Here is a 21,073-nt window from a genome sequence, read left to right on the forward strand (position 1 = left end):
GAATAGAGGGCCAGTAAGCAATACAAATATGTTTGGCCTCCTCTGGAAAAAGAAAATATAGTGAAATGCAAAGCAACAAAACTAAATTAAGTCTAGAAATAGTTGCTGCAAAGATTATCCTGTAAAATTATATGTAATACCAGTGGGGAGGATTCGGACAATAGTTTATATCGAAAAGCCCCATAATATACATCCTGATTTGTTCCAAACTGTGAGCATGAAAATTAGGATTATGGGATTTATCTGTTGGGTTTGTTGGGTTTTTTCCAGTAAAACCAGCAAGAACTATTTTTATTACCTGTTCATTTTTTCTTGCCTGTGATAAAATTATATAGCCTCTAAGAGATAGAGTACTGCTTTATTTTCAGAAATTCAGATAATCCTCAGTGAAGAAACCAGGATGGGAACAAAGCCTTGCAGAGGCACTGCTTCAGCATATCCACCACAGCTCAGCCACAGTCCTGCCCCATACAGACTTCGGAATCTGCTCAGCATTTCTCAGTAACCACACTCTTCCCTCTTTTTGGGGAGAGTTTTTAATCTGACTACTGAATTTCATGGCTATTTGTTAAAGCCTGCTTGTTTCATAAATAGAACTGATCCTGAAGAGTTGGTTGGGAAGTAATCTGATTTATGGTTATTGATCACTTCCAGCAAAAGTCTTTCTGGTCTTGTAAAGCCAAGTAGGGCCATAAATTTGGAGACAAGATCAATTTAATGCCTGGGTTTATTTCAGGTAAGATACTCATATACACAAATGTTTGTAGGCTTAAGCCCCATTCTAGCTACAGTTACAAATATTTATCTGAGTGGTCTCAGTGAATGCAGTGTGATTTCTAATGTGTATTCATATTGGTACCTGAGCATAAAGATGGGTCTTGAACTAAAAAAGAACCATACATGAGATTGATTCTGTACAACGCAAGTAGCTCTATTGTCATGATGAAACTATTCTGTGCAGTAAATGTGTATGCAAATCTTTGCTGGATTAATGCCCAAGTTGCCAGAACCACAAAACTACAGGAAAATCCAATCAAATAGTTAAACAGAAAAAAACCCAGGTTTAATACAATTTTTCTAATATTGTCTGATTTTAGTAAATATAGACAATTCTTTAAACAAGACTAATGAAGGTAGTTTCTTTTTCAACACAGGCCTTTTCTGACTTTACCTATTGTCCTTCAGAGCCAATAAAAGAAAATATTTCTTGGGTATCTCTGTTTTTATTGATCTGGGTAGTGACTAATAATTGTTGTGGAGAAAAAATAATCTCCAGTGGTGCTTCAGAAACTAAATGCAATTTTCATAATCTGCAAAATCAGTATGCCATTTTTTTACCAGACCCAAAGTGTTCACTACAGATTGTGAGGTTTATTGATCACTTAACGTGTATAGTACTTTCATCTTTACTCAATGTCTTTTTCAGCACTGCAGAACAGGACTAGATAAGCAGTTCCCCATCCCTTTTGAGTGGAGATGCACCAGAAAGTGAAGAAGTTTCAGTGGGAACTTCTTCCAGTCATCCCACAGCTCCAAGTCCATCACTAGGCTTCTGCCTGTGCCACTGGTCTCCTCATTTATAGAGGACTGAGACACATAATGAAAACAAGTGGCTTTGGTTTCTAAGTGACTTAGTTGGCTTTTCTTTCTAGTAAAGCAAGAGAAGCCAGCAACTCTAAATGGAGCTGAGAGAGATGTGTAAATGGTTTAGGAAAACAGCAGTTATTCCTGGGGGACAGGGAGAAGGAGCCAGCTTTCTTTATCACCAGGAAGCTATAGGTTCATGTGTGGGTTTTGATTGACATCTCCTCTGTAAGAGTTTGCTTCTTACTGAAATGCCACCACATTGCTCAGATAGATTATCTCCTGTGCTTCCTGACGCAAGCATTGCATGTTCCCCAGGCTGTGGTGATTTCCAGTTGTTTTAAAGCTTGGGCTGAAGTACTGGGATGTGGCAGTCAGCTCTCCAGGCTCCTTTGGCACAGCAGTATCTGGATGTCTGTATGCCAGTGTATAGGTGGTTTAGAAATGGGAATATATTGGTCAATGTAGTTTTATTAGCTTATATGGTGACTGGAAGGCAGCTGTCACTTTTATATGTGGTTGATATAATTAGCCAACCATCTAGGGCAACATTTTTTGGCAAGTGTCTTTGTTTCCTTAAAATGCAGAATAAGGAATGAATTAAAATCTATTGCTGTATTACTGTAAGCCCCATGCCTGAAGTACCCTGTAAGAAGTGCCAAACCCAACTCAGTAAAAGGAAATGCCAGAGGACTGGTTTGAAGGGCAGGTGCTCAGCTGGGGAAAGTTCCCCGAGTGTGAGTGAGAGCAGAAGCCACAGATGCAGTCCAGGTGAGGGCGTCTACCAGCCTCAGGCAAGCAAAGGCTTCCCTCCAGGAACTGAAACCAGTGCAAACCAGGAAACAAAGAGAAATATTCAGGCTGTCCACGTCAGAGACTGCTAAGGAAATGGGCAGGTCAGCTTAGTTAATCATTACCAGAACAAACTTTACAGGCGTTCACTGCTGATCAGATGACAGGACCCTATCTGAGATGAGAAAACACCCATCCCAAATAATAAGAGTTGAGAAGCCTCCCTTGCTTAGATGTTCTGGCTTTGTTGTTTTGCTGTGGGAGAAGAGGCTCCACGCTCCCTCATGGTTCCCGGAGCTCAGCCTAGCGCAGCTTTCCTGTTCTGAAGAGGAAGTGAGAAATTCCCTCCACATGTGCTCCAGCACTCGAATGCTCAGGTTTCAGTGCCGATCCAGGAGCTGCCTGTAATGAGCGCTCAGTGGGCCTCAGAGAGAAGCTTCCAGCTGTGCCAGGAGTTGTTTCATTTTGTGCGGAAGCAAGAGGGAGAGAAGAAATCCTGCAAAACACTATAATGTTGATGGTGCAAAAATTGGTCTAAGGGTATTGCAACTGGGAAAACAGAAAGAAAAGTAGAAGCAGAGGAAGGCACAAGGAAACAGGATGGGAAACTTTTGTCAGAAGCACTGCGCCTGTTTGGAACCCTGCATCCCGTTCTTATTCTCAGGGAGAGATGGTGAGCAGGATGAGAAAGTTGGCCAAGTCTTCACCAACCTTGCTGTGGTAAAAGATGACTGCCAAGCAGAACAGAATGACAGAGACAGTAAGATAAAGCAGAAACCTTTACCTCCACTGCCTGGCCAGCATCTGGTGAATATTTGCACATTTGTGGCACTCTTCGACTACGAGGCTCGCACTGAGGAGGACTTGAGCTTCCACGCTGGGGATAAGCTTAAAGTGCTGGATGCATCCCATGAGGGCTGGTGGTATGCTAGGCTTCTCCTGCCAACAGGGTCAGTCTGTCCTGGCCGCAAGCTCCAGGGCTACATCCCTGCCAACTACATAGCTGCTGACCAGAGCATCCAAGCTGAGCCGTGAGTACCCATGTAAAGCACAGCACAGTATCTTTTCTGTCAGGTTAAATAGGATTGGGACAGGAAGTTATGGCCTTTTCTCTTGCTGAGGAGCACCTTGCCATAGTCAGCCTCTAGTGGTCCTATCAGTGATAACTGTAGTTTGCGCGTTCAGGGGAAGGACACTGTTGTCACAAGAAAATAAATTATAAAATGCAGAGTGTTGAAGGTTTTGGTTTGGTTTAAATAATTTCCCTTTCTGATATACCCTAATCACATGTTTGAGAACTGCCTGGGAATAGCAGGTGGGTTAGCACTACTATGGTTCATTATTTTTGTTTGCATAACTGTAAGAGTCTGTCGGATGCTTCCCAGAGAGTACAAGGAGATGACCCCTGCCCTAAACAGTTTTCAACCTAGCCAGCTGCAAAGTTATCAATTAATCCGTTTTAGGAAGCTGTCTTTACACCTTCTTACAAAAGTTGGGTCTCAAACAGCTAAGTTTTTGATGGCTTTCTCTGCATTATTTTTTTCTTCTTTGGAGGCAAACCTTTGCTCTCAGGAGAAACTAAATTGGAGTAAGTACTGCAAAGGGCAAAAGAGTGGATATAGCAATAGAATACAAATTTAATTTGTTAAATTTTCACAGAGTTCAATTATGCAGTCCATGTTTTTCTGCCCAGTCAAAACATGTCCAATCTTATTTAATATTCTGAACTAGAGCAGAAATCACACAAAATCTGTTCCTTAGCTCCCTAGTGAGGATGAGTAAGATCTGAGTCAGCCTGGGATGCAGAGTTATTTATGTGTGTTACAGTCAGAGGCAGTGTTTGCTTAAGTAGGTCTGACTGCAGTTCCAGAGGTATGTTTTGGCAGAAATTATGTGTGGAAAGAGACAGGAGAAATAGCATTCATTATTAGTCTCAGAATTAATGTTGACTTTAGAGGGATGATGTTGCATCTTTTCAGTTAAATCTCATTTGGACCTGAAACATAAGCTCTGATGTGATCTGCCCACCATAGTGCCAAGGGCTAGGAAAATTGGCTCAGATATAATTATGCCAGTCTTTTATCAGTTGTGCTAGAGGCATCTTAGGGCTACTGTAAGATTCCTGTCTAACCTGAAGACCTTAATTTCTAGAGTCTGACCGGCTGTTTCTATTTCTGTATTCAGGCAGACAACCCTTTCAATGTTCAGAAGAATTCTTCCAATTGCAGAAATTAATCTGCAGGAATGGCATTTTCTGAACCACTAGAGAAATGGTTGTAGGCTCTAATTCAACTCAGCTTGGCCTTTGCTCTCTTTCAAGAACTAGTTTTATTACAAGTCATCTAAGATTTCTGCTTGCTGTTAATAGTTTGAAAGTAATTTTGCTCAGTTGTACAACACTCTGAGCTTTTAAGGTCCCTCTTATCTTTCTGTACCTACAATATCAAATACAAAGTTAAGGTTGCTAAAGTGCATTGTTGATAACCTTTGTTGTTTTCTTGTTATAGAATCGATTTAATTTTATTTTACTCCTTTTATATACCGTTCTCCCTTTTTTAATAAAGACTAAGTTTTGGCTAAAGATTTTTCTTTATAGATTTTTAGAACATTGGAGATAAGAAAATGGAGAGCTTTTACAGCTCTTTTTAGTTTCATACCAAAGTTAATCTGGCTAAACTTGTTGTCTTTTCTCAGATTACCTTCTAAATCAGTTGGCTTTAGTGATTTTCTTATGTATGAAAAATTGCTGTCATGCCACACACATATAACCATAGGCTAACTGAGAGAGGAAAGGACCTCTGAAAGACATTTTAAGCAATTCTCCAAACTCAGACATGGCCAAAATAAAATTAGACCCATTTGCTTAGCTGGGAATTCCCTGTCAAGCTTTCCCCTCTCCCACTTTTAGTGAGGATTTTTTTTGCTTTGTATCCAGTTGGAATATTCCTTTCTACAATTTCTTCCAAGAATTCCTTTTCACTCACCCTCTTCCTTGCTGAAGCACCTGTGATTTTTTTTCAGGGAGAAAGTCTTTCTTGAACTTTTCTTTGGTATAAAAGAGAATGAAGTAAACTAAGAAGAAAAGTGAGAAACTCATTCTTTGTCCTCATTTGGATAACGGTTTTTCTTCCTGGAAGTCTCTTTGACTCCATCAAATATGACTGATGTAGTGCTGATAAGGTGATAAATAACTGGATGAAAGGGCAGAAAGGATGTGCAGTATCTCCAGACTGAGGAAAATAAAAATTAAATACTATTTATAAGAAAGGGAATTTTCATGTATCCTTGGCTATCAGAATGTTCCATCAGAACTGAGACAGACTGAGATTTCTTTACTGTGTTGCTCTCCTCAGACCAAAGTTTATTGGCAGAAATTGTATGCTAAAATTGAAGGAAGACTTCGTTTATACTACATTTTGCTAAAATATTTGTATTATATAATATGACAACTTATGCCAAAAGTCAAACACTTCTTATTTATGCATAATATCATGTTAAAAAAAAAGTTTCTCTTTGGCTTGAGTGATCCCTTCCAGTGTGAATCACTTGGATAAAACCATTAACAATCTATGTGAATAGGGGAAGGTGAAAAAAAATTCATGGCTTGGGTTTTGCCTGCTGCAGCGTTGCAGTCCAAATGTGTGCCACATAAGATTAAAAAAGTCCAAGGAATGCACACCTGCTACCATGAAGATTGGTTTGGACAGACTGAGGAAACAAGGAAACAAGGCTCTTCATTTTTATATTTACCAGTAAAGCATCTTCTTATTGCTGATCTTTTCTAGCACCTGCAGTACTCCTTATACTAACAACAACCTGTCAGGTGGAGGTATTGTGAAGGGATTGTGCCTAGTGTCTCTGAAGACAGGTGTGTTCTCCTGGCCCTACCTGGAATAGGTGAGACAAAGCAGGGGAAGCATTCGTCTAGCAAATCATAGTCACACAGAGAACTTTCACTGCATGAGAAAATGTATCTGTTACTACAAAATTGTTATTTTATTTAGTATCTGAACAAAAGCAGATGCAGACTATGCTAATGATAAATTAGCCACTGTGAGAACACTTGGTGCTTTTCTTCTCTCTGCATCACAGATTGCATTTAAGACCACAAGCCAGACAGATTTTTCATTTCTAAGGAAGTTCGAGTGAGGTTGTATCTGCCTAATCTGATGGCATCAGAATGCTCTTCTTTCTGGGTTTAAACACATAATTCAACTTGCATGTCCAGCAAAGAGCAATTCAATTAACACCAGAATATGAATTTAATAAAACAGATTTCTTTGGCAAGGAGTTTGACCTTTTTTGTCTCTGTGCTCTTTCTGTGCCTGCTTTTCTGCACTATAAACAGGAACCATAGTAATGCATTCACCTGCCCTTATTTTATTATTGCCAGTTGTTTTAACTAAACAAGAAAACGACACAGTAGAAATTGGTATGGACAACAAATACAGCCCAGCTGTACAGTTACTTGTATTGAAGAAAAAAAAAACCCAACCAAACAAACCAACCAAACAAAAAGAACTCACTGCAGGAGTGACATGAATTCTTTATTTCTAGAGGAAGGGAAGAGTGTTCTTAGAGGGGGTCTTACCTGCCATCCTGATGGACCAGTTGACTACTGAAAGTCAACTTCATACACATGTTCATGCCAACATTATTAACACAAGACTGCTGTGCTGAGGGAAGTAAATCCACACAATTCGTAGTAGATTAGGTCAAAGAAGATCACGATTACTTTAAACTTTTGCCAGTTTCAGAAACATTCCATATTTCAGACAGATTTCTTATATAGGAATTTCCCAGCTGGTGGAAACTGAGCCCCAGACCTAATCACAGAAACCTCACCAGTCAATTCCACAATGAGCATTTTAAGCAGCTCTTTGAAAGCAGAAGTGACTTGTAGGTTATTTTTGTCAATCACCTTCTGACCTGGCTCAGCTTTAACTGTTTCATACACTGAATCTGAGTTGCTGGATGTGAACAATAAAGCATTCCTTGGGCTGACCTGTTTCAGACTTTCTGCAAAGTCAGGCTGATGGGGTATCTTTAGTTTATGTAGGTCATTTTTCAAAGTGGTATTTAGAGCCAAAATGTCTGGAGACCCTTTTTAAAGGGAAACCGTAGATTCTGCTTAGCAGCTCAGAAAACTGAATGTAATTCACTGTGGTTTCTGTGCACTCCCTCTCTCTCAGTCTCATAATTTCTCTCTCTATTACAGTACAAACTCCTGAAGACACCATCAGCATCAGCACTAACCCTTGTATTAGAACTGCTTATTGCTTACATGACTACGCAAAGTAGTAGAAGGCTATTCTCATATTCTTGGATCCTGTTAACATTAAATGCAATAGCTATTGTCATATAGGTTTTGGTAGAAAAGGTTTCTTTATCATAAAAATATGTATTTATTATAAATCATTGAAATAATAGTATGTGAACTCATTTGAAATTCCATCTTTTTTTTTAATTTGAAATTTCATCTTTTCTTTCATTTGATATATTTTATGTATGTGCTTTTGTGTGTGCATACGCATGTACATACACACCATAGACAAAGTTTGTAAGACTGATACTTTTAAGACCATGCGAAACAGCCCTGTGAAAATACGTGTGTATTGGAAAACCAGAAGATCACGATTTTGAAGCTTTTTGACCTTGAGTTTATAGCATCTCAAGTACCCAAAGTTTGGAACTGGCATGCATGTTTTGGAGTGCCTTTCTTGAACTTAAATGATTGAATACTATTGAAAGACAAAAAATGTAATCACTTCTTTAGTTGTGGTTGAGCATTCAGTGCTGTCTTCAAGTACATCTCAAAGTTTGTCTTCAGTTTTGCTCATTTCTTAACTATGCCAAGATACACTGGAAACAAAAGGAGGTAATTTACAGTACTGTGAAATGTCAGATTTTGTCAAGTGCCAGAAGTATTTAGACATCCATGTGTATAACCATGTCCAGAAAATGTGTGTCTCTGCTCAGAAAGCTGGAAGGAATTATGGCATTGTAGATGAGCAATTCATGCAAATTTGTTCAATTTAAGTCAGCTATTTTCTGGCCATGTGTTGTGGTTTAAGCCCAGGCCGTAAATTAGAATCACGCACTCTACTTCCCCTCCACCACCACCTTTCTTCCCCCCACTCCTAGAGGGACGGGGAGGAGAATCGAAAGAATGCAACTCCCACGGGTTGAGATAAGAACAGTTTAATAACTAAGGTATAACACAAATCACTACTGCTACCACCAATAATAATAATGATAAGGGAAATAACAAGGAAGAGAATACAACTGCTCACTGACCGGTACCTCACCCCCACCCCACAGTGATCTAGCCCTTCCGGGAACTCTCAGTTCTACATCCTGGTCATGACGTGCTGTGGTATGGAATACCTCTTTGGCTAGTTTGGGTCAGGTGTCCTGTCCCTGCTTCCTCCCGGCTTCTCCTCCTCCCTGGCAGAGCATGAGACTTACAAAGTCCTTGGTCAGGGTAAACATTCTGACCAGCAACTGAAAACATCGGTTTTATCAGTATTATTCCCAGGCCAAAAGTCAAAACCACAGCACTGCACCAGCTACTAAGAAGGAGAAAAACTGACTGCTGCTGCTGAACCCAGGACACCATGTGGTTTTCTAAATATACAACCTTGCCTATTTAAATTCTGAGAGATGAATAAAATTCTTCCTACCTTGTTTTTATTTAAAATTAGTGTGTACATTATACAGTATAATAATGATATAGTAGTTTCCATTACCCTGTTGTGAAAGATTAGACAATAATTCATGGTAAGACCAGAAGCAATACCCTTAAAACCTACAAATGTAGCCAGTTAGTTTTTCTTACTGCACTGTGAAACCCAGGTGGCCTTTACAGTGCCTTTTAGAAAAAAGAAAGACCATATACTGGACAGAATAACTCAATAGTCCTCTTGGATGTTTTTTCTTCAGACTTGGTAGGAATTAACGTTGTGCATGCTAGCATAGATTAGTTGATTTTGAGCAACGTTATTGTAAAAACATTTGCCAGATATTGTACAATGGTTACTGTTTCCTCAATAGTTGCCTTTGATGGCTGTCTGTGTAGCACAATAGAGAGCTGTGCAGAGCTGACTGATCTTTGAGTAGGTTTAGAACTGAAAAACAGTAACCAACGGTTCAGCCAGGCTAAGAAGTTCTAAAGCTAGGCTGATTTTAAACAAACTAGGTCATATATCTCTGTGAAGAATCATTTTCTAACATGTAAAAAGCACTGTTGGTTTTTAGAAGACTTTTGGGCTTTCTTGGTATAGGATCATACCTGTATTGAAGAGATTAAGTCATGAAAACATGAGAGATATCCTTCACGGTCAGACCAATGACCCCTCTACCCCCATTATTGTGTTTAAGACAGGATTTTATGAAAAGTCCACAGGCCTGTCCACTTTCTTTGATCTGTTCCCTCTGCACTTCACCAGAGGCTGGAACTATTGTATAAGCAATGTCAGAGGGTACATCACTGCCATATCTAATTACAGACCTATTGTCAAGTCTGTTTAGCAGAAGTGCAGGTGTTGACACTGCACAATTCTTTATTCGTGCCTGTGGGCAATGACCAAGCTATTAGGAAAAAAGCCCAAATCCACAATGAAACAACAGAAACCAAAATCCAAACCCCACAGAACCCCCTATCGTCCCTGCAGAAAGTTTTGTATTCCTAAACAAGTGTTCGACTTTCTTCTTTCCGGATTGCTGCTTGCTTAATCATGGAGTGACTCAAAAAGACCCAACATCAAAATAAATAGGCACAAAAGGAAATCATAGAGCTGCACAGGTCCCTGTCAAATTCAGGGATCAGTTTTTACAGACCACACCTGCCTGCCCCATCTACACTAATCAACTCGAGTCAGCCCAGGCTGTAGACCTCAGTGAGTTTACCCTCATGGATTTACCTGTTGATACATTTTGCTTCCTATCAAAGATGTGGAACTAAACCCAGGGTGTGTCCTGTTATTATCTTACACACATTGTCTTCAGCATGAGGTTATAGCAGAAATGCCTCGTGCAAACATAATAATGATGCCGCCTTCTATAGCCTGGTTTAGACAACAAAAAATTTACTTGCACTTTAATTTTAAAACAGATTAGTAGAGAAAATATGATTAATCAGGATTCAGATGCTTTTCTGTAATAAAATGTTTTGTTCCTTTTCAAGTTATGCAAGCAAGATATGCATAGCAATATATATACTTTATTAGGTACTATTTAAAAAAAGATGAAATATTACATATTTACTGCTACATATAGGAAGAAAAAAGAGTTTTCAGTGGTTTTTAAATAGAACCATATGGGACATACTTGATGACCCTTCCTGTGTTAGAACTTTCAAAATAAGAGATTAAACTTCTTTAGTTAAGAAGCTTATTCCTCACAGGCATTTTCTTAAATGTTGACATGCAGGTTTGCACTTCATAACTATGAAACCTGAAAGAGTTTACAAGACATTAAAATGGAAATCCACATCTTTGCAGTTTTCAATTCTCCAGACATGCCTAGGATTCATCTAGAAATAGCTTTTCAGAAGATCAAACAAAATATTGATCATGAACGCTTTCCTTTTCTTCATCACTTTAATCAAACAGAAATACATTTTTTTTTCTATGCTGGTACACTGATCTTAACAAAAATTGGAAAAACAAAGGAGTGAATTAAATAATAAGTGATGTTTCCATAAAGGATTGCACTAATTGACATTTTCATTATTTGTATGCAGACTACTCCATAATCTATATTTTGCATTATAAATTTATCTGCGGTAACATCGGTAAGCATTTTCCCTTAGCTTTCTCTCACTAAAGCAGATACAATGCTAGTTTAATTAATAACATTTTTCTGTGTTTATAGCACAAATGGTTTTGCAGCACACCTTTTCAAACCTCACTGCAAAAGAAGAGATAAAAAAGAACTCTAAGACTCACATGTGGGAATGAATATACACCATGGGTTTCAGAAATTGTGAGAACTCACAGAACTCAGTCTTTTGAAACTACTGATCTTTTCAGTTAGTGGAAGTCTCTATAAGGGTATATAGAAGGAGTCTCTGCTCCCCTAAGGTATGTGGTGAAAGAAGCCGTATACAAGAACCTGCAGAGACAAACCTGAGGGACATGTGTGGAGGGAGGTGGTGATGAGGACAAGCCTGCTCAGTCACATTCACTGATAAGGATATGTGGAGTGTGAGAATGTTTCTTTTTCAGCAAGACTATGAGGGGACTTTGCCCATAGCAAAACACACAGAGACACCAAACCTGACCGATTAATGTTAACAAAGACAATAATCAGAAATAAACCCAGTCAGTCACACTAACTGATGGGCTATCAAGAAACGACATACAAACTTGGACTTTGCAACCAATAGGGATGCACACCTGTGAGTCCAGGATGTTGGAGGGGTTTGTGGAGCTCTGTCAAGTGATAAAGCAAGGTTTAGGGGAAAAGGATTAGATAGGAATAAAGAGGGGGGAGACAGAAAGGGGTATAAAAGATGCTGTGCACATGTAAAATGGGAATAGTCAGTACATTTGCCTGACTGAGCCCTATGCCTGGTCACCATATTCTGTTTTCTCATTATATCCTTTCTTAACTATCTCTCTGTTACCCTCTTGACTTCCTGAGAGTGTAACCTTACCCTCTGTCCCATGGGTGAGTGCTGCAAGGACTGTCAGCTATGTGGGGACTGGTGTGACTGGGTACTGGGCCAGCAACTGAAGTCAGAGCAAGGGTGTAGGTGCCCTGACCTGAGGTGTCAGCTGCTGGAGTGAGCCAGGTCTCAATGCCGGATGCTGGAGTGGGTAGGGTTCTCAGCCGCCACCCACTGGGGTATGTCTCGAAATCAGCTGCTGCGGGGACCTTCTTGTGTGAGATGAGTGTGGGTAGGAGGGGCTGGGATCAGATCAGGGTTGTTGAATGAAGCTGGTATATGTTGGTCTGTGCTGGTATTTGAGGGGAGGGGGATCTGCAAATGTGCTTGTGCTTGTGAATCTAGAGAGAGGTGTGTATGCCATCACTAGTGACCTTCTAGCTCTGCCAGCCAAAGCAGAGGAGGAAGGGACTGTGCTTGTGCTCTTTGTGAGTCCTGTGAGCACCTACATGAGTGCTGTTGAAGGCAGCAGCTTGTCTGTGGCAGACTGTGTGACTGGCCATGTCAGTGACTCCTCTGTGTCTGTGTGTCTTTGAGACACATACCCGTCTTCACCACCGATTGAACCTGCAAACGGGAAAGCACCAGCTACATTCCTCAGCATGGGCAGACACCCTGTGTCCCCCAGTTTGGGGTCCAGTGGCCTAGCAGGAGGTCCCTGGAATGCAACAGCTGGAGGAAGTGGTTGCTCCCAAATCCCCTTATGGTCATCTTTACCTCTGCTTCAAAAAATTATGTCTTGGCTTTCTATTTCTTTTATTGTATGCTTTTCCCAAATGCCTGCAGATTTATGCTTAGAAGTATATATATATATTCTCAGCCACTGGCATGGATGAATCAGTATCATTTTTATCCATAGAAAGTCACTGGATGTTTTTTGCTGTTCCAGAACGACAACTTGATTAGTTTGGAAAGATAATGATTAGTTTTCTGAATTCCTGCAAGGAAAGAAAAGAGAAAATGAGATCTTGTTCTTATTACAGAGCTAAAATGTTTGAAAAATCACCCAGAAACTTCCTTTGATGCTGACATACCTTTCTAACATGGTGTTGTGATCTCTTACAAACGAAACCATGTGTGTGGGTTTTGGGCTGATAATATACCAACTGATATGGAGTTTGATGTGTTTTATTTCTTGAAGTCAAAGGTGTCTTTAGTGTGCCACCCTTCCCATCTATCATCCTGAAAAGGTTGCCCTGAAAACCTGGAGACCATTTGGTTAAGAAATTTGTCACCATCTGAAGGAATCATTCTGTTGTTTGGCTGAGGGTCACCTGGGAGTGCCAGACTGCACAGTTCCTTTTTGAGACTTCTGGGGACAAGATTGACCTGGTTGTTCTCCACTGAAAGTTGACTTGAGAGAGGGTAGGAGTCTGCTCAGACTGCTGGCGATAGGCTGAATGTGCCCAAGTGAATGTCCAAAAGGGAGCTTGGCACAAAACAGAAGGAGAGATCTCCTCTGACACCAGTGTCCTGTGCAGGTAAGGTGGGGCTTTTTCTTTCTGATGGTTTCTTCATTTCTTCTGTACTGAGGTGAGTTTCCCTGGGAGAAAAGGAAATAATTTCCCAGGAATGATTTTCTCAAGAAAATCAATTGAATGCTTTTGGAAGCTGTAATGGTTTTAAGTGAATGTATGATTGAACATTTTCTTGTCCTTTTGAGTTTCCCTTAATGTTAAATCTATTGATGTTTTTTGTTTTCTCTGTACCATGTCAACATTAAGGCTACCTCAAGGTTTCAGCTTTATTTCTCAGTTGTTATGCATAGCAGAGTTATTGCTACTTTTAGAGTATATTATGGTAGTAAATCAGTACTTTTGTTCATTTGAGTTAACAAATGCATACAGGTACTGCTAGCATTGATGAAAGACTTTACAATGCTATTTGGAAAACACTATCCAGCAGAAATAGGATCTGAGGAACACAGTTTACATTTTTTAAGGGGGAGATGATTATATGGCTATATTTCACACCCAACATCCAAGGCAATGCCCATTAAAGCCAATGCTAGCCTTTCACTGACCCCAAAGACAAGTTGTTTTAGAACAACTTTGAAACGCAATGAAATCCTTATCTAGGTACAAAACCACTACTGGGAGCAAACTTTGATGATTGAATTTAGTCTCTTAAGTAGGAGGAATACCAGGGACTTATGTAACTAAATCACCACAGAAAAAGGGATATGATATCACTTTAATGTACCATTTATTTTCTCATATAGAAGAACTTCAGAGCAGTTTAAATGATACAGCATGCAGATGACCAATATTATGGAGAATGAAAGCAAATGTTGAAATTAATTACACAATACCAAAGTTGGGACTCAAAGGATGAGATTTATTTATGGAGATTTCTGCAAATTAACTCTATCAGATTGTGATTTGGTTGCTGGTTTTTTATCTATTGTTCCTATTCTGCAGTGAAACTAGCATTGTGTGAGCTACGTTAATTTGCAGATTTCATGCACTAGGCATTATAATACTATCCCTACAGGAGAAATAATCACTTTCCAGTCATTACAGAGTGCAAGAGTAGCCAAAAGTGCAATGGTTTGTCATTGCAAAGACTCAGGGCAAATTAATTTCTGTATTTGAAGCACAGTCAACTGCTATTATCAACTATTGAAAAATTACAACAGAATCACACAACAGTACAGTTGTGGCCTACTGAAGTACTTACTGAAAAGGTTTATACACAACCTGTCATGGACCTTTTAGACTAATGCTCAAGTAATCTTTGTGTACGTTTACAACACAGTAAATTTGTTCTAGAGTGTAAGAGGAAATGCCTACCCTTGTGGTGGTTTTTCCCACACTTACTCACTGTTGAACATTACCTTATCCAAACAATCCCACACAGCTATTTACTGTAAAAGTCCGTAAAGCCCTGGCAGGCCCTTTCTTTAGGGCACAGATTATTATTTCTAACAAAAACAATGGAGTAACACAAAACAAAGATATTTCTCAGACCAAAACAGACTTCAGAGGCTCAGAGTCCTCTTTGATACACCTGCTGCCCTCTTCTCATGAACTAGTAATCTCTTGCAGTTTCTTCATCTGGGCTCCCCGAGCGATTTGTTAGTGCAATGTTGAGCTCCTTTTCGGTCTTAGGTATACGCAAGGTCAGTCTGCCAGGGTAGCTGGGTGTTTCACACATTTACTGCAGTTACATTGCAGTCATTGGGATTGTGTGGAGTAAGCTACTGTTCAGTGTTAAAGTCAAGATTTTGTTGAGTAGTAAAATTAAAATATGTTTTTAAAAAAGGTGCTACACAATGTAAATGTGGTGAATCTGGTCCTTGAGTCTAGAAGTATAAAGCTTTTTTCCTGTCAATAGCCTGAAATTTCCCTTCTTGCTAAAAAGAAATGGTAGCAAAGGATCTGCCTAATTTTGGTGGTAGCTCATGTACATTCAGTCCCAAAAGGAGTACCTCTGATGTGACAGTGGTATGTTCTCCAAATTACTGTATGTGAGCATCTATGCATGTTGTATATCCCAGCAAGATGGTGACTGTGGTATATCAGAGACATAGGCTTAAATAGGTTTAAATGGCTTCATTTTAACTAATTTTAAAACTAAAACTCTGATAGAATTAACTCTGGCCAGGTATGTCAAGGACCACAAGGAAATCTATGGGTATGGCAGTGATAAAAAGACTAGGGAAAATGTGGGCCTTCTCCAGAAGGAAATGGTAGAATTGGTCACATGGAACATGTAGAAGGCTGAGGTACTCAATGGCTTTTTTGCCTCAGTCTTCACTAGCAAGTGCTCCAGCCACACCACTCAAGCTGCAGAAGGCAAAGGCAGGGACTGGAAGAATGAAAAACTGTAGGAGAAGATCAGATTCAATACCATCTAAGGAACCTGAAGGTGCACAAGTCCATGGGACCTGATGAGCATCTGTGGGATCTGAGGGACCTGGAGGAAGAAGAGGTTAAGCTACATCATATTTGAGAAGTCATGGCAGTCTGGTGAAGTTCTCACTGACTGCAAAAGGGGAAACATAACACCCATTTTTGAAAAGGGAAAAAAAAGAAAGACCTGGGGAACTATAGGGTGGACAATCTCACCTCAGTGACTGGCAAGATCATGGAGTAAATCCTCCTGGAAGCTATGCTAAGGTACATTGAAAATAAGGAGGTGCCTGGTGACAGCCAACACGGCTTCACTAAAGGCAAATTATGCCTGACAAATTTGGTGGCCTTCTAAACTGGGGTTACAGCATTGGTGGCTAAGGGGACAGTGGCTAATGTCATCTACCTGGACTTGTGCAAGGCATTTGACACTGTCCCACAAGACATTCTTGTCTCTAAACTGCAGAGGCATGGATTTGGTGGATGGACCATTCGGTAATTAAGGAATTGGCTGGATGGCTGCACTCAAAGAGTTGCAGTCAACATCTTGATCCTCGGGGGTTGGTACTGGAACAGGTGCTGTTCAACATCTTTGTCGGCGACATGGACAGTGGGATTGAGTGTGTCCTCAGCAAGTCTGCCAATGACACCAAGCTGTGTGGTTCAGTTGATACGCTGGAGGGAAGGGATGCCATCCAGAGGGACCCTAACACAGGAGAGGTGGGCCTGTACAAACCTTCAACAAGGCAAAGCGCAAGGTCCTACACTTGGGTTTGGGCAGTCCCAAGCACAAATACAGGCTGAGTGGAAAGGTTCCCTAAGGAGAAATATGTGGGGGTGTTGGTTGACAAGAAGCTCAACACAAGCCTGCAGCATGTGCTCGCAGCCGAGAAAGTGAACTGTATCCTGGGCTGCATCAAAAGAAGCGTGACCAGCAGGTTGAGGGAGATGATTCTTCCCTTCTACTGCTCTCATGAGACCTCACCTGGAGCCCAACATTCAGCTCTGGAGCCCCCAGCGCAAGAGGGGCGTGGACCTATTGGATTGAATCCAGAGGAGGGTCACAAAGGTGATCAGGGGGCTGGAGCACCTCTCCTGTGAAAACAGTCTGAGAAAGCTGGGAGGGTTCAGTCTGGAGAAGAGAAGGCTCCGGAGAGACCTTAGAGCAGCCTTCCAGTACCTAAAGGGGGCTCACAAGAAATCTGGAGTGGGACTTTTTATAGGGGCCAGTAGTGACAGTACAAGGGGTAATGACTTTAAACTGACAGAAGGGAGATTTAGGTTAGATATTGGGAAGATGTTCCTCACTGGGGTTAGTGAGGCACTGGAACAGGTTGCCCAGAGAAGTTGTGGCTGTGTTCAAGGCCAGGCTGGATGAGGCTTTGAGCAACCTGGTCTAATGGAAGGTGTCCCTGCCCATGGCAGGGGGGTTGGAACTGGATGATCTTTAGGGTCCCTTCCAACGCAAACCATTCTATGATTCTATGGTGATTCTATAAAAGATCCACTGTTTCATGGATGAATGTGCCACTTATTTCCTTGTTCTCATGTTCATGATTAAATAAGTATGGGAAGAAAGAAAGGAAAAATCACTCCCTTCTCCTGGAAGAAAGAAACAGCAGTGTTTCTCAAGAGTCCTCCATTTTATTTTTGCATCAAATCAAAATATTTAACGTGGTCTGAAATAAAATGAGAGGTATTACTTGGCTGTATCTTGTTTTCAGATAACTTAATGCCTTCTGAAAAAAAAATAAAAAGAAAAAATTATTTAATTTTGATGTAAACTCCATTTAAAAACAGAAACCAGAAAAACTTTAAATGTGAAAAATTTTCAAATGGAACACATTCACAAGTTAAGCTATATTTTATTTAGTAAATATATGGAGAACCATAACTTAATTTTCTTTCCTTTTTTTTGCTTCTACATCTTTTCTGTTATCACCTCATATTCTGGCATCTCATCAATAAAATTCTCTCAAGTCTTAATATAAATTTAGTGTTTATGGAAAAATGCCAACCAGTCAGCTATAATCTGTTGATGAGAACATTAACAAAATATTATCCAAATACAAAGAGCAAAATATCTGTTATTTTCCAAAACTGTGTCTCACATTGTAATGGTTATTTAAAGAAACATCACACTGTGATTCTGAAATACAAAAATACAAAATACAAAATACAGTGGAACCTACAGTCTGCTGCTACAGACAGTCACTTTCAAGCATACTTTTACATAAAACATAACATAAACTGATGCTGCTCTGTAATTTTGATAGATCTTTGCTGAACCTTCAGTTTTTCACAGCTATTAACATGTTCTGTGTTTTCCCATGTGGAAAAAACCAGACTTATTCCATCCACTGCCGTTGTGAAAAGACTCAGAAGCTCCGTGTCGCACACAGAAAGCACGCGGGTAGTCTTCATTTTAGTTTGTGATAAGTTATTCAACACCAAGGATCAGAACCATATGCATGACTCAGGTCTTTACGCAGGAAGCAAATTCACTGTAGTTGCGAAAGCTTAAGTGTGCTGCCCTATGTAACCACCCCTGAAAACCTGAATTTCTAGTTTCAGTTGTGGGAAACTAGTTTCTGATTATGGTAAATAAGTAATTAGAACTGAGCTGTGGCACTACACGTGTACATTGTAAATGATTTAGTATTTCAGTTATTGTCCAAGTCAAGTACTTTCTGCAGTGTGTTAAGATTGTAACTAATTTACTTATGTAGATACAGAATGTTCTTGTTACCTAAGCATCTTGTAAAAGACTTAATCTGACTCATTTGTTGATGATGGCACTTTGGTGAGTAAGGTTTAAACCAGTACATTTAGCAGTGACCTCTAGTAAATAAATGTATGATGAAAAATGAACGTTAAAGTGTTCTCTTGGCAAGTATAAACATGAGTGGTGTGGTGAACTAAGAAAGAGAAAGGGAAAAGATATGTAGAGAACAATCCTTACAGTGAGAGTTAATCTGGGAAACTGGTTCAAGAGAGATTCTGTGAAATTGTTTACCCAAGTAGGACTGAAATTGCTGCCAGAGACACATGCCCTGGGGGAGCAGGATAATCAGCATTTGCTAAGCAGGTGCAGCAGCTCTGGCAGCAGGAGGTTATAGCCCTTGGGCAATAAATGCAGTCCTCAATTTTGTCTTGCATTTGTTTTCTCTTCATTGTTGCCTGTTAGCTCTGACTTCCTCCCTTCTCTCCTTCCATCCATTTGATAATATTCTACAGTCCTCTCTGCTCTAAATTTTTGCTATCCTGTTTTTTCCCTCCCTCCTGCAGCATCCTATGCATTCCTTTATTATTAGCTTCAAATTTCTTCCTCTTAGATTTTGTCCTTGTCCATCCTTAAATATCTGATAATGAATGACAATGAGAGATAGCATTAAAACAATCCCAGGGAAGCCCGTAGAAAGAATTAAAGAGGAAGGGTTCAGTTTCCAAAGAGCCTGAAAACAAATCTTTGATTTTCCAGCCTCTGGCCAGTGAAAGTCTGTGAAACCTGGAGGAATCCTGGACCTTTCACTATGTAGATTCATGTGCCATCTCTGGGAAGGCTTGCGTTTTTGAAAATACTCATGAAAGGAACCTTTTGCAACTTTTCATCTTCATTGTTTAGCCTGAGTACAGATTTTCGTGGTTTTACAGCGTGCTTTTTTGTGGTGTGTTGTTTTGTTTGGTTGGTTTTGACTGTTTTTTCTTTTTTCCTCTTTTTTTTTCTTTTTCCTTTTTTCTTTTTCCTTTTCCTTTTTCCTCTTTTTTCTTTTTCCTCTTTTTTCTTTATCTTTTTCTTTTTCTTTTTCCTCTTTTTATTTTTCTTTTTTCCTTTTTCCTTTTTTCTTTTTCTTTTTCTTTTTCTTCATTTTCTTTTTCCTTTTTCTTTTTCTTAATTTTTCTTTTCCTTTTTCTTTTCTTTTTTCTTTTCCTTTTTCTTTTTCTTTTTCTTTTTTCTTTTTCTTTGTCTTTTTTTTTTTTTCTTCTTTTTCTTTTTCTTTTCTTCTTTTTATTTTCTTTTTTTTTGCTTGTTTGGTTGGTTGGGTTTTTTTTCTGATGTCATCATCAGGTTCACTTGTAGACTGTAAAGGGAAAATTGAAGCAGCCAGTGCTCATCTCCCATGCTCTCCTTCACACCTGCAGTTCATCATTTGTAAAGGACATCTGTTTCTTAACTTTGTTATATCCAGAAGGCTTTCATCTTTGCAGTGATATTTCTTAAATTCTTGAACTGTCAGCTGTTGGAGAAATTATATTACTTCATTAGTCCTATATTTAAGGCAGCCTAATATTTTCTATCAGAAGAGCTTGTTTAGTGGCATATAATTTTTCTAGGCTTTTCCTGATTGGACGTGAAATTTCCAGGGTTGATGCCAGGCACATGCTGCTTCTTTCTCTTCCTGAAAGCAAAAAAAAAAAGTAGCTCAAAATAATATGGGAAATCCTTTGTGCATGTACTTTGGAGGAAGGGCTTGATACTTGGTAGGGGACATTGCTACATTAAAAATGTGTGCTTTCATGCTATCTAGGACAACTTTGCTTCAAACTAACCAGGCCTTTGAAAATAAAATTATGTGGTAACTGAACATATTCATTAGAATTTTACAGCTCCATTCTATATTTTTGATATTTTGGGAAAACCCAGCAAGTGCTTGGAGCCTTCCTCTCAGCACAGAGGACGTGCTGGTGGCACCCTTGGTAAACTTCTGTCCCTGCTCCTGCAGTACTGTTTATCCACAGCAGACTGCAAACCTGGCACGGATTAAAAGCTGGCTCAGCAACACTCTTTGTCCTGCATGGATGACAACAGTGAAGAGTGGAGCATGCAAGCCTGTTCAGGTTTCCATGTGCTGAGTAAGGGCAGTGATCACAGGATGGTCATATGATGAGCATAATTGAGTAAGATCCTGGAGGATCTCCCTGTCTCTCTTCCTCTGTCTCTAGCTTTCCATGCATCTCTCCTTGTCCTCTGTGGTGCAGAAGCTAGCAGCTGTTGCTCTCTGAAAAAACTACTACCTACTGCACAATGCTAAATTCCATGAAAGGTAGGCACTTGGCATTTCAAACTGGACATCCAAAATTAGTAGAAAATGCTATAATAATGTAGTATAATACTGTCTTATTGCCTTAGTCCCTTTCTGTGAAGTTTCTACACTGTAAAATATTTTATAAG

At 39.7% G+C, this 21,073-nt stretch overlaps 1 protein-coding gene across 1 annotated transcript in view; it reads left to right on the top strand.

Annotated features, from left to right (window-relative positions):
- Positions 1-2,976: 2,976 nt before the first annotated feature.
- FRK (fyn related Src family tyrosine kinase) overlaps positions 2,977-21,073 on the top strand; it is a gene marked incomplete at both ends in the record, with an annotated part of 52,210 nt that continues 34,113 nt past the window's right edge. The window contains one exon of the mRNA XM_080615897.1: positions 2,977-3,407. Within this exon, the coding sequence (XP_080472023.1) occupies positions 2,977-3,407 (431 nt within the window). The remainder of the gene's footprint in view (positions 3,408-21,073) is intronic.

Source organism: Psittacula echo (genome assembly GCF_963264785.1).
Source record: "Psittacula echo genome assembly, chromosome: 4".
In the NCBI taxonomy this organism is placed as follows: domain Eukaryota; kingdom Metazoa; phylum Chordata; class Aves; order Psittaciformes; family Psittacidae; genus Psittacula; species Psittacula echo.